Source organism: Hemicordylus capensis, chromosome 1, assembly GCF_027244095.1.
Source record: "Hemicordylus capensis ecotype Gifberg chromosome 1, rHemCap1.1.pri, whole genome shotgun sequence".
Taxonomy (NCBI): Eukaryota; Metazoa; Chordata; class Lepidosauria; order Squamata; family Cordylidae; genus Hemicordylus; species Hemicordylus capensis.
The window spans coordinates 410,501,970-410,515,538 of NC_069657.1; the positions used below are offsets into that span (position 1 = coordinate 410,501,970).

General features: G+C 43.3%; 1 protein-coding gene across 2 annotated transcripts; it reads right to left on the bottom strand.

Annotated features, from left to right (window-relative positions):
- Positions 1 to 3,390: 3,390 nt before the first annotated feature.
- LOC128339695 (uncharacterized) lies at positions 3,391 to 9,910 on the bottom strand. 2 transcript variants are annotated; one of them, XM_053284013.1, is made up of 4 exons: positions 9,597 to 9,910; positions 8,193 to 8,292; positions 7,197 to 7,304; positions 3,391 to 7,077 (listed from the first exon to the last, which is right to left on the bottom strand). In XM_053284013.1, the coding sequence occupies exon 4, from the start codon at positions 5,021 to 5,023 to the stop codon at positions 4,013 to 4,015; it is 1,011 nt and encodes a 336-aa protein (XP_053139988.1). In that variant the 5' UTR covers positions 5,024 to 7,077; positions 7,197 to 7,304; positions 8,193 to 8,292; positions 9,597 to 9,910; the 3' UTR covers positions 3,391 to 4,012. The 2 variants fall into 2 exon arrangements, with proteins under 2 accessions (XP_053139988.1, XP_053139987.1); XM_053284012.1 differs by having other exon boundaries at positions 7,197 to 7,327.
- Between the last annotated feature and the right edge of the window lie 3,659 nt (positions 9,911 to 13,569).

Here is a 13,569-nt window from a genome sequence, read left to right on the forward strand (position 1 = left end):
GTGGGTCATATACCAAAAATCCCTTTAATTTCAAGCATTATGACATTAACTTTGCCTGCCTCTATATGGATAGTACTCCAGTCCCGATGAAACCTTACCAGCCAGATTTTGCAGTGCATAATTATGTCCGTGAGTATATGGGGTTGGTACAGGCCACTGGCAAGCACCTAGAAGACAGACCCCTGCTCATTAATAGGGAAGAATATGGGAAAGGCTACACACTGTTTGCATTTGATCTAACGCCTGACCAAGAATGTGGGGGCCACTATTCCCTGATTAAAACAGGGAATCTGAGGGCCGAAATACGCTTTGCAAGACCACTTCAACTGGCCACCAATATGATTGTGTATAGTCATGTGCACAGACCGGTTCGGAGGCCATTCTAAAGGCCTCCAGACCGGTCCGGACACGGGGTGGTTTTGGTTCGGAAGGGTAGGGTGGGGGGTTCCAAGTAAGTACGGGGTGGGGGTGGGGCTTTACTTACCCCTCCATTGAACGGCACCGTATTTCTTTGAGCAAGCGGGCAGCATACTTCCCTGCCGCCCGCTTCATTCCCCCTCTCGGCGAGGCTCTCTCCTGGCTTTTGATTGAAAAGTTCTCTGAATTCTGAATCGGGGCGGCAGGGTATCTCCCAGTCCCTGCCGCCCTTTCCAATGCCCCCGCTCGGCTGGCGGCCGCCCCCTGAGACCCCAAGACCCCTGCCGCCCCTTCCCTTCCCAATACTGCAAGGGGTCAGTGGGAGAACTCCCTGCCATCCGTTCGCTTCGCCGGCTGGGCTGCAAATGGCTTCTAGGAAGCCTTTTGCGCACGCGTGCAAAAGGCTTCCTAGAAGCCATTTGCAGCCCAGCCGGCGAAGCGGACGGGGATGTCAGGGGAGTTCTCCCGCCGACCCCTTGCAGTATTGAGAAGGGAAGGGGTGGCAGGGGTCTTGGGGTCTCAGGGGGGCAGCCGCCAGCCGAGCGGGGGCATTGGAAAGGGCGGCAGGGACTCGGAGATACCCTGCTGCCCCGATTCAGAATTCAGAGAACTTTTCAATCAAAAGCCAAGAGGGACCCGCGCCGAGAGCGGGAATGAAGCAGGCGGCAGGGAAGTATGCCGCCCGCTTGCTCAAAGAAATACAGTGCCGTTCAATGGAGGAGTAAGTAAAGCCCCCCCGTACTTACTTGGATCCCCCCAGCCCAGTGCCGGACTGCAGCTCCGCGGTTTGTGCACACCCCTAATTGTGTATGTGGTTTTTGACAACCTCATTGAGATAAACCACAGGAGGGATGTACTGTTCGACTCTATGTAATATGGATAGCATACAGTTAACACACGTACTGTCTGCAAGCCCCTGCACCCAAAAGACTTTCTTTGGAGTTTTCCCTAGTGACTGGTTACCTAGAAAGAGACTGCTACAAAGACCTGTGGGTCTTGTAGTGAACACACACACCCATAACCTCCCGGGAGAGCACTGGCTAGCCATCTACCTGACAGAGGACAACCAGGGAGAGTTTTTTTATTCTTATGGACACCCCCCCAAATCACCCACAGTTTCCCAATGCTGTAATGAATTTTTTAAGAAAAAATGCCTCTAAGACAGTCTTTCAACCCCGACAGCTCCAAGCTCCTGATTCTGTGACCTGCGGCTACCACTGTGTGTTCTTTCTACAGCAGAGCGGTAAGGGTTTAACATTTAAGCAGATTCAAGAATTGTATTCCAGGGATTTAGAAAGAAATGACCAAATGGTTGAGCTGTATGTTGTGTGTGTGTGTGTGTCTGTGTGTGTGCGTGCTTGTGTCTTCCTTACCCGCAAAGCAGCAACTACCAGCCTGTAAAATATATCTCAGAGAAAAATTTTATTTGACACTATATCTATCTATCTATCTATCTATCTATCTATCTATCTATCTATCTATCTATCTATCTATCTATCTATCAACTGGAGCCAGTGAGTTATCACAGGTATTTTAGAAGTCCTGGGTGTAGGAGTTAAGGGTAGAGGGCTAGCTGCAGGGGTAGGATTCTTCACATGCTCCAAAAACTCCCTGCTGGTATGGTTTCCTGCAACAGAGGTAGGGACATTTAACTCTGCCAAACCACTCATGAACAGATCCCAGCCTTTAGGGAAGCATTTGGAACACAGTGCATGAACTTGGGTGAATGCTTTGATCAGGTACAGCATGTTGGAACCCTCAACAGCGGCCCCCTTATAGATGAAATGACCCCTCTCATCTCACGCTGTAACTGCAGCATTCTGCCTCAACTTGTTTAACAAAATCTTTGCCGAGTTCCTAGAGCACACAGGCAGATTGTCCAAGATCTCCTGAAAGGAGGGGTCAGAGCTATGTTGAAATTCAGCATCAGGCATCTCGGGTTGTGGTAGAAACAGGTTTAGTTTTCCCTTTTCGGTATCACCCAGCCTCACATGTGTTAAATATTTTTGAAGTAGACCCTCATAAAGTTTAGCCTTTTCATATTCTGTTAAGTCAGACCTCTGAAGAACACCTTGCATTTCAGTGTCTAAAGCGTAGCTTGTAGCAGCTGTGATGTTTTCCTCCTTAGGAGGAGGGTTCCCTTTTAGCAGATCTAGCTGGTGTTTGGAGACCAAGTACATCTTTTCTGCATACTCTATTATTGGTTGGTTAAAAGGCTTGTTATCAAAGGAATTGCAATGCTTAACAGCAGTGCAAGAAAACCTCCAGACTGCTTGACCAAAAGCTTCTTCTTTCTCAGAGATACGTGCTTGTTACTCAGCTTTTTAATTAATCCATGTTTTTTTCTTAGCACATGCACTTGGTGTGGAGACAATGGAATATTTCCTTTTAAGGTGTTCAGGGCAATCTTGGATATGGCTGATATTAAATCATCAGAAGCTGCACATAGTATGGCCTTCCTCTGACGTGGTGAGGCCTTAATGAGGAGTTTTAAGAGGGCGAGGTTTCTCTTCACGCAGGTAGACATGTCTCAGTGCAGTGGGTTAACAGGAATATCTGTGAAAGCATCAGTGTGTCCCCCTTTTGTATCCCCCCTTTGGTTTTTTATTGATGTATACGACAGGCCAGTCAGGAGGGAAAAGACCCGTTCTGACCCTATAATCTTCAGGAGTTCTAGGGTTTTAATCCACAACTAAGTAACCATAAGGTTCCCGTGTGGCATCGTGGTAGGCTTCTGTGAAATACTTGACATTCCCAGGAAAAATCTGGCGTGCCAAATTAATGATCTGTAATTTATCCCTCGGGTTTTTAAAGAGCACCATATACTTGGCATTAAGGCTTATGGTATGGGCAGATTTCCCTTTGTAGAAAACATTCTGTGTGATGAGAAAAACGCTCAGATTCCTGTGGTGAACAAACTCCGTGAAAGCGCGTTCAATTTGTTGACTGTCAGATGAAGCACTCATCAGGTCATCCAGAACAAGAAAACAGATTTTATTTGGGGGTAACAAGTCATCATCATCAATTTTCTCAGGCATACCTTCTACAAATGTTATCATAGGGTATTTACAGAGCATTTGTTTGTACAAAGGCTGCCAACAAGAGTAACACCACACGATTTTTTCAGGCATCACAGATAGCACACTGTGTGCATTGTCCAGCATTTTTTTTAGAAAAAAAGTTTTACCACAGTTGCTAGGCCCCGCAAGGATGGCAGAGAAGGGGTGTTGCCAGCGAGCGTCCATTTTTAATACCCGTATGGTATAGTCTTAAAATCCTCAATGATGATGCACTTATCAAATACCACTCTCTGTGTCTTCCTCAAAAGCCATGTTTCTATCTGCCATCTCTTCTTATTTCTAACTATACCATTCTGCTCTACCACAATCTCGCGTGCAGGATCCTGTTCCGAAACGTAGGCAAAAACCAGATCTTTCAGACTGGCAAAGTTAATCTTTTGATAGCTAGACACATTCAGAGTAATCCCCTTGACTTTTATACACGAAGCACCCCCAGACAACTTGTAGCCATAAGATTTAGGACCTGTGCTCATAAACTCTGTTATGTACTGGTCTGACAGCAGTTCGTTTGTCAGCTACCCTAAAAATTTTCCAAAGGGAGGATTGTACTCCCCCTCATGAGACACATAAATCACAGAATCTGTGTCATGGTACAGGCATCGTTCCTCTAGTTTCTCCATGATAGAGTACAAATGCAGGCGTGCATACGACATTGTAAAACACGCCAGAAAAACGTTTGTGTTACCTGGCGGAACTATACATTCTTTTGCATCTTTCCAAGACACACAACATGTATCATCCTCAAGGAATTCACACATAGAGACCTCATAGCTATCTGAAAAGAGGTATTGGAAAAGCTCATCAGGTTTTTTCACTATGGAGGTCCTAAGGAGGTTTGTCCTCTGAGCAAATTTCCCCCACAGGGAATTTAAGAAAAGCTTGGCTATTTGGCATTTAGCAGGGTTTGCTTCAATCATCTCGGGGCATAAACACACCCCTTCTTTCTTATAATACTCATCAATGTATCTCTCTCTGTCCACCCTGCTAACATACTCTGTGGGGTAGCCAGAAGATTCCTGCTTCAGCTGGAGAAATTTTTTGACGTACTCTGAAAAGAGTCTGTCAGACCTCCTTTCAAAATGCCAAACCTCATAGATCTGTGCCACCCTGTACCCTTTAGCCACAGCAACTTCCAATTCTACTGTGCACCATGTACCCACCAGCGCCCTTTCCTCATCATTGTGGCTACATTGCTCCAGCTGTTGTGAGTCTGCACAGAGCCTGCACAGGGGAAACATGAGCTTCCCGTTCATCTTGACAGGTATCAAGATGTCTACATCTTTCTGACAGTAATAGGCCAATTTCTTCTGCATGTCAAACATCTTTGATTTGTTTTCCTCATACCAGTTTATGAATTCTTCCCTATCTGCATGCTTCATAGGATCCACACCATAGTACATAGTTTCTGGCATATTCCCAATATACCTCTCATTTTCTTTTTTATTAAAGAAATGTGGGAAATAACCCTTACAACCCTGAAAACCCATAGCTTTGGGAGCTTTGCTAGCGCCATGGGTAGATAGCATAGGGAATCTATAAATTTTATGTCATTATTTTTAACTGTTATACATAGTAGTTTCCCCCCGCTGAGTGAGCAGATCTACATCGAGACCTTCTTTGATTAGCTCTCTCAAGATCAGGATGCCGTCATAGCTTCTCGAATTGTGAGCTATAAACCGGCACCCCATAAAGCTACTGTCTGATGTAAATTTTATTACAAATTCATTCAAACATGAGTCCCCCTTAAATTCCAAATATTTCCCTTGGGGGCCCCACTTTTTCCAGCCTTTCTGTTTCTCTTGATATGCTTTAATAGGCTCCACAGGCTCCCCTTCAAATGCCCTGGCATAAATATAGTTTGGCACGTGGACCCCATCCTCCTGCCTGCATTCGCAGTCATAAAACACATATTTTACTGATAGCTCGGGGTACTGTAAACGTGGAATGTGACACTCGTGTTCTTCCCCAGGGCAAAGATACTCATAGCATACATGACACTGTTTTCCCCTACAGGGGCGTTCATCTTCATGATACGCCTCAACATATTATCACATAGTTCACGTGGGATCCATTCTACCCGCCCCATTGCAGAGAGCTTCTTATGCCTTCCTAGACAGTCTTGTGATCTACACTGCATCTTACATTTGGGGCATCTGATTATTCGCCCTACATGTTTTACACACCCGGTGTCCAAACAGCAGTGACACCTCATCAAACAGTCATGTTTGTGTGTATAGGGCATGTAACAGACATAATAAAAATTTCTGGAGCCAAAAAACCCCTTGATGTTCTTAACCCCATAATAGTGAGCATTATGAAGTAACAGAAAAAATTGTTTGAGGTATTTCTGTTCAGGAGATTTTAAAACACTCCATCTGGAAGTTTTCCATTGCACAACCACAATATTGACCTTCATGTGCATCTCTATGGTTTTCACATCTCCCAAAGACACTTCTTTTTGCTCACCCCACCCAAGATCCCTGTAGAGCTTTTTTGCCCCTTCTTTTATCTGTGTAGCGGTAGCTCTCTCATCTAGAACAGCCATGAGACTCGCTGCAAAGCAGAGTGCTATATTAGGCATGGGGACATCTATCAGGTGCAGTCTCTTTTTCTGTATAATGCTGTTATAGGGTATTGATTTTATATGCTTGCGACCAGCTCCTCGTGGGGGTGTAATGACAATCACTGCCAGTGTTAATATACCATCAGCTAAAATTTGAGCATAACTTTGAAGCAGGTTAGACATAGCGCTTAAGAAAGTTTCAGCATTCAGATGCCCTGCCAGCCTCCTTGCAGAGTAAAGAAGATTTTAAATCCCTTTTCCTCGCAATCTGAGCTGTACAAAGTCCCCTGGTTCTATATGTTTGTTTATATTGTCCAGAACGCTTTGAACAGCAGAATACATCCCCAATAGTGCATCAAGAAAGGAGTGTACTCTGTCCAAATTCACAAACTTGAATTCATAATACATTTCAACCCCATTAAAGCGTGCATAGTTCCTATTATAACGTTGAATAAACTGTAGATCCACGGGTGGGGGTTCTTCAGAGCAGCCTGCTGATTCTTCAGAAGAGAATGGTTGGGAATCCACTGCAATGCCAACATCAGATGCCATGCCTCCTTGAGAGGACCCATTGCGGGTACCACACTGCTTGGGGGCTGTAATCTGATGTCCGGCAACACTATGTGGCTCTATGGGGGGCTCAGACACCATATCAGAATCAGGAGCATCCTTGGAACCCTCTTGTTGACTGTGTGACATGGCCCCTCCCCCCCCCCGCCTGTATCCAGACAGGGTAAGGTTGATCTTTTTTATTTCTGTCTACAAAATCACACATTGTGCTTCCACATCTTATTAGAGTTTGCAGCTGATGTGTAATATCCCTAACCAGGTCCTTTTCTTTTCGAATGATGCGTGTTGCTTGCTCACGATGTTGCTCAGCCTCTGTCATGCGTTCTACGGCATCTGCCTTATCCTTTATTAATGTTTGCATATATTCTGTAGCCCGCGACATGCTGGCCAATAACTCATTAGCACGGAGATTCAGCGCCTGCTCATCACGGACACCAGGTTCATGTTCTGAAACAGATAGATCAGAGGCAGGGGACTCAGCAGGCATGTCTGGAGTAAAACCCACACTGCTAGGGGAGATTTTGAACTCACAAACGTATGTGTCATGCGGTGTGGAAAGAAATTACCAGGTTCCAGGCAGACCCTTCTGGGCTATTTGTAGGGTGGCTGGCCCTCCATGTTGGAGCCTCCAAGTGTCTCGTGTTTGGGTTGCTGCTGTTCTTGGAATTCCACATCTGATCCACAGAGTAAATAAAAACTATACGTAAATAAAATAAAAGAGTCAAAACATTTTTTCTTTCTTTCTTTCTCCTACCCTTACTCTTTGCTTTTCTCTTCAACCTATTTAGCCATATGGGGGCAGATTCAGATACTTTTGTAGAAAAAAGTGTGGGGGGGTAGATAGAATTAGTAAGAGGTTTCCACATGGCGAGTTCATTTGCAAGGTCAATTTTTTAAAAAATTAAAATCTATTTTACCCTCTAGAGCACTCTCAGCCAGATTCTGCAACCCACCCTGGGTATTTGTCAGGTCCACTGTGAACAACATAGGTCTGTATTAATCAAAATTAATATTAATAATAATAATAAAATAATAATAATAATAATAATAATAATTATTATTATTATTATTATTATTATTATTATTATTCGATTTCTATACTGCCCTTCCAAAAAATGGCTCAGGGCGGTTTACACAGAGAAATAATACACAATTTATTGAATTTTAGAATGAGATATTACAGAGAGAGGGGGGGAAAGGCCCTGTTTATATTATACCTATATTATCATCACATCTCTGGCCTATGCCAGCTGCAATAAAAAAAAATATAGATAGATAGTTTTACTCAGAAAATCCTTCAAACTGCTCATCTAGATTTTTAATTTTTAATTTTTAAGATCTATTTTAACAGGTACTGTGTTTCTAACTGCCTGAGTTGTGAGAACCTCCTCCCTTGGGATGAGATATGGGTCCAAAGCCTTTGAGAGTGAAAAAGTGGCTCTCCCAGCCTGATGGGGTTGAACAGGCCCTTCTGCAGAACATCAAATATAAATCAGACATGTATACATCTTCATAACATTTTCAAACAATCTAAAAAGAGAGAGAGTAGAATATATCCATACCATTATCTTCAGAGATCTCAAGGGCGCTCAGTTCTTCATCTGTAATGCTCATCATCTTTGGTGGAACCTTTTTTCTTCTTTCTTTCTTTCTTTTTTGGTGCTGTTGAATATTAAAAAAGAGACAGGGACATGTTCAGACATATCCTGCCCTGCCCTCCCCAACCATTTCTTTCTTTGTTTTTTGGCGAGTGCTGTTATTCATGCTGTTATTTGGCGAGTGCTGTTATTTTTTGTATATTCATACAAAAAAGATGCAGGCAGGGACATGTTCAGACATATCCTCCCCAACCAGAACCCTAAACAGCAACCAATGGTGTACCATCAGATTTATCCTCTGGCTAGGGAATGTATACGACAGGCCTGTGGAAAACCAGAACTCGAGGGAATAGGACCCTTGCTACTTAAAATGGAGGCCGACCTAAGTCCCCACATGGACTCTGTACACCCTAACAGCATGATAGATATTGAGAACTTTTTCACATCCATGATGGCTGCAGAATTTGCAGATGGAAAAATCAATAAGGGTAGATTTTTAACAATATTTCTCTTTGGCGGTTTGCTTACAAAAAATCTTACAGAAGTCTATGTCCTGCGGTGAACCAGCAAATCATGGACAGGATGGCCCTTTTTATTACAGATTACACTGTGAGGACTGGGTGGATTGAACATGTGTGCTGGGTGAGTGTATTTAATTTAAGCAATTTACATGATTGTGAGTTGTGCATGCATGACCCTGTTTATTTATTTATTTATTTTGTTGCAGGAGAGCTGTTTTGCAGAGAACAGAATTCGCCCTTGTAATACTAGATTTCTACAGATCTTGAGGCATACATTAAAAATGTTGTATATAATACTGCCTGTGTAAATATGTGCTTTAAGAATAAAAATTTAAAAATAAAAAATGGAAGTGTTTTCATTTTAAAAAGACTCTGTGGTTAAGATTCAAAATTAATTTCTCCCCAGCACATGGCCCAGAGAAAAATTAAGAAATTGCTAAACTAGCAAACAGTTTAAGACACAATCCTCTCCCACCACATGGCCCTTAAGAAACTGCTAAACTAGCAAAGAGATTCAAATAGAAAAAATATATTTGCTTATATTGAGTGAAGCATATAAACATCCATTTAAAGATGAAAAGAAAATGCTAAAACTAGCAAAGAATCAAATAGAAAAATAGATTTGCTTACATTGAGTGAAGCATATAAACCTTCATTTAAAGAGGTAAAGAAAATGCTAAAACTAGCAAAGAATCAAATAGAAAAAAAACAGATTTGCATACATTGTAAAACCATATAAAACCCTCCTTTTAAACTACAAACAAGGGATCAATTTTAAATTAATACTTTCCAGATTGTTTTTTAAACTAAAAATGGGGAGTGGAGGGGGTGGGACTGCTATTCATACCTTGGTATTCTTTTTCTGCTGATGTTGCTCCTGCTGCAGTTTTCAGAATGAAAGAGAGGGCTTTCTTGCCTCACAGTAATTTTATCAGTTTGACTCATGGTCGTTGATTGCCTCATGCATGCTGATTGGCTCCTGCATGCTGATGAGAGGTGGCATCTGACAGTGGGTTGCCAGTTTGGCTTTTTTAAAGCCAAATTTTGGGTTATGGCCCATTCGACTCACGAGTAGACCCCTTAGATCTGGCAACTAGAAGTCAGCCAGTGCCTTATCTCTTCTTTGCTTCTGCTGCCTTATCATCTGATGAACTGACTCATCTTGCCAGTGGCTCAGGTCCCTCAACCTCACCCTCCCTCCTTGTAAAATAAGACAGAAATAAGCTACACCCAATAAAAATAAATCAGACATTTATTTAGAGTCATCCCCGTTTTTATTTTTATGAAATGATACATAATACAATAGCATTTAATAGAAAAAACAGATGCAGTCTGAAGCTGTGTTTCTTCATAGAGAGAGCATGTTAACGATGTGCTGACAAAAACAACACACCACAGGAATGCAGCAGTGTTAAATACTACATTTATACTTTTGCAAGGGAATTTATACAGCTACCTCTGGAACAAGAAATTGTTTGCACTCTCTTTTTTCAAGGACACAGTTTACAAAAGAGAGCATCCTGGAATCTTTCTGGTGCGGGATAGCTTCTAACACCACCTTCGGGTAATCAGAATCCTTAACCCTGTTGATGAGATTTAGAGTCTGATCCACTGTCTCACTAGTCAGCATCAGCATTTTCAGACTATAAGCAATTATAATGGTTATGTGGAGCACTGCTTTCACACACATCCTTGAAGACAATGTTCTAATAAATCTGGAAATATTTCTTTCAGTCCAGGTGATACATTCATGTGAGTCTTGCCCCCCTGCTTGAACCATACACCCATAGCATGAATCATGCATGTAATTCTTCAGGCAGTATTTTTAAAACGCCATATACCGCAGTCCTCATGAGCCCCTTCATAGCAGATTTCCTTTTCCTTGCTGGTATGTAATCTGAATCATTCACTTGTAGTCCTAGGAAAATCTGCATAGTAACATGACTGGGTTGATGCGTTCTCACTGCAGGAGGGTTCTGTAGGAGGGAAAGGTATGCTGTTATTACCTTTTCTTTCTATCTGTCTTTTAAAAAGAGATATTCCCACCTCAGATTCTCCATATGCACCCTGATATGCATGTTCCCTGGCTCTGTATAGTTCCACATTGCTAGAGGGTGTGTGTCAAGACATCGGTCCTCACCCTCCTGGGGAAAAATAAAAGAACACAGTTTTTTAAGTTGCACCCCCTGAGGAACTCTCTCATACTCCCAGTCCTATAACTCCAACACTCCTTATTTACCTGGGTTCCAAAAGATTCTACCGCTGCATCCTCCAAGATTCCCTGCCAGATTTCATAAACTTTTGGGGCTTCTTCTTCAGGACGCTTGGCAGGCGGAAGTTTCTCATCATCAGAACTTGTGCTAATATACCGCTTTCTCAGGCTAAGCTTTACATCTGTTTCTTGTACAATAGTCTCCAAGGATCTCTCTGGGGAACCCATGATCGCACAAACAGTGAGTCTGCAAAACAAAATGGCTCAGAGAGATGCAGACTATTCCTACAGAATCAGGATGGCCAGGCATGTTCATAGAGGGATCAGTTGACCCCATTTCAGCCAATAAAGTTACACAAAATGGCCGCCCGGTCATTATCACGCCTGTGCACACGGACCTTTCCGGGGTCTGAAACCTGTTCCCATTGGTCCAGGGTGGCTAGGTGTGTTCATAGAGGGGTCACATGCCCACCTTTGGGACATGTCTGGACATATTCTGGGGGTAGGAGTGGAAGGTGGGGGCCAAACCTCCGGGGTGAGGGTGTACCCCTACTTCTGACCCTTTCCGGCCACGTGGGGGTTTCCTCTGACCATTTCCGCTGACGTATTTCCGCTGACGCATATCTGGTGATGTATTTCTGGTGACATCAGCGCTTTTTGACAGCAGCACGCCCCCCGTGACATCACTATGACGTCATCCTCCAGCCATGTGCATTTGTTTGTAAACAAAAGCGCATGGCTTTTGACAGCAGGTATGTCTCTATACTACTGAAAGAGGTACTTATTGTGCAGGATTGGAACTCAGGAAATGATTTTGATCTGCCTGTTCCAGATGGGGTCAAACTTCCCCAGAAGGAACATATACGCAGTCTGGGGGTGCTTCTGGACACAAAACTTCCTGGTGTCCCAGGTTGAGGCAGTGGCCAGAGGTGCCTTTTATCAGCTTGGGCTGATACGACAGCTGCATCCATTTCTTGAGATAAATGACCTCAGAACAGTAGTACATCTGCTGGTCATCTCCAGACTTGACTACTGCAATGCGCTCTATGTGGGGCTGCCTTTGTATGTAGTCCAGAAACTGCAGTTAGTCCAGAATGCAGCAGCCATATTGGTCTCTCGGTCATCTCGGAGAGACCATATCATTCCTATCTTAAAACATCTATGCTGGCTGCCAGTAAGTTTCCAGGCAGAGTACAAGGTTTTGGTTATAACCTATAAAGCCCTAAACAGCTTGGGCTCTGGGTATTTAACAGAACATCTTCTTCGCTATGAACCACACTGCCCATTGAGATCATCCGGAGAGGTTCATCTGCAGTTGCCACCGGCTCGTCCGGTGACTACTCCGGGATGGGCCTTCTCCATTGCTGCCCGAGGCTTTGGAACACACTTCCTGCTGAAATAAGAGCCTCCCCATCTCTTACAACTTTAAAAAGGGCAGTCAAGACACATTTGTTCACCCAGGCTTTTAATTAGATACTGTTCTAATTGTGTTTTAATTGTGTTTTAATAGTTTTAACTTTTTAATTTTAATTGTTGAAATGTTTTAATCTTTTATTGGTTGTTTTTATTGTTTTGTAAACTACACAGAGAACTTGTGTTTTGGGCAGTATAGAAATGTATTAAATAAATAAATACTTGGGGTCTTCCCAGAAACATCTTAACTGATCAGGATTAGGAAGCAGGATGCTGGACTATATAGATCGTGGTCTGACCCATCAAACTTTTTATTATGTTCCATTTCTCCCCTGCATTTCATTCAGGATGCAAGCAGCACCCTCTCCTGTCATGACTGAAAATGGGCCCATAATGTGGAATAGGACACTGTCCCTTTAAGAGTTGTTTAGTTTTGTTATTGATTAGAACTATCTGGGTCTTGCCCAGCAGAAGCATGTTGGAATGTGTACTAAATGCAGGCAAGCAGAACTCTCTCCCAAAAAAAGATCTGCAATAAAAGCATTTTGTTTATTAAAACCTAGAGGACTCTCATTACTAAAAGAACTATCTCATTGCATACAGGGGAAAGAACGGTAAGGCTGAAGTTACAGGATCTTGGATAGCTCCAGGCAGACAACTTGTTCCAATGTTTAGAGCTCAGTCGAGCCCTTGGTTGTATTCCTCTAGCTCTCCAAGGCTCCACCCCCTTCCAGAGAAGTGGAGAACCTTAAAGGGGTAGGTCTCTGGCCTGGAGTCTAGCACCTTGCTGTTCTCTGTTCGTTCCTGCCTGATAAGTTGCTTATAGTGGTGAGCAGACACTGGGAAGCTGGAGACCTCTGGTATGGTAGAGAAATCCCTTGGATATTCCACTGAAGGTCCTGGTTCCAGGATCTCTGGCTTGAGTGGCTCCTCACTAGCAGGTTCAGTATTGGTGCCTAGGCCCAGCACTTCCACAGAAGATCTTGCTGGTCTTTCTGACCAGCCTACCTCCACCTCCGCATCTGAGTTCTTGTTGCTTAAGGTATAGATCATGACACACCACTTCAGGAGTGGAAACAGGAGTTGTTCCTAGTTTTGTTGTTGTTGTTGTTGTTTCTCCTTTTCTCATATAATCAGCTTTTTGTGGTACAAGTAAGATAGGAAGTTCCAAAGCCCCCTAACTCAGCAGAGAGGG

Coding starts and splice junctions, on each gene's coding strand:
- LOC128339695 (XM_053284013.1), bottom strand. CDS start 5,023: ATGCTATCTACCCATGGCGCTAGCAAAGCTCCCAAAGCTATGGGTTTT.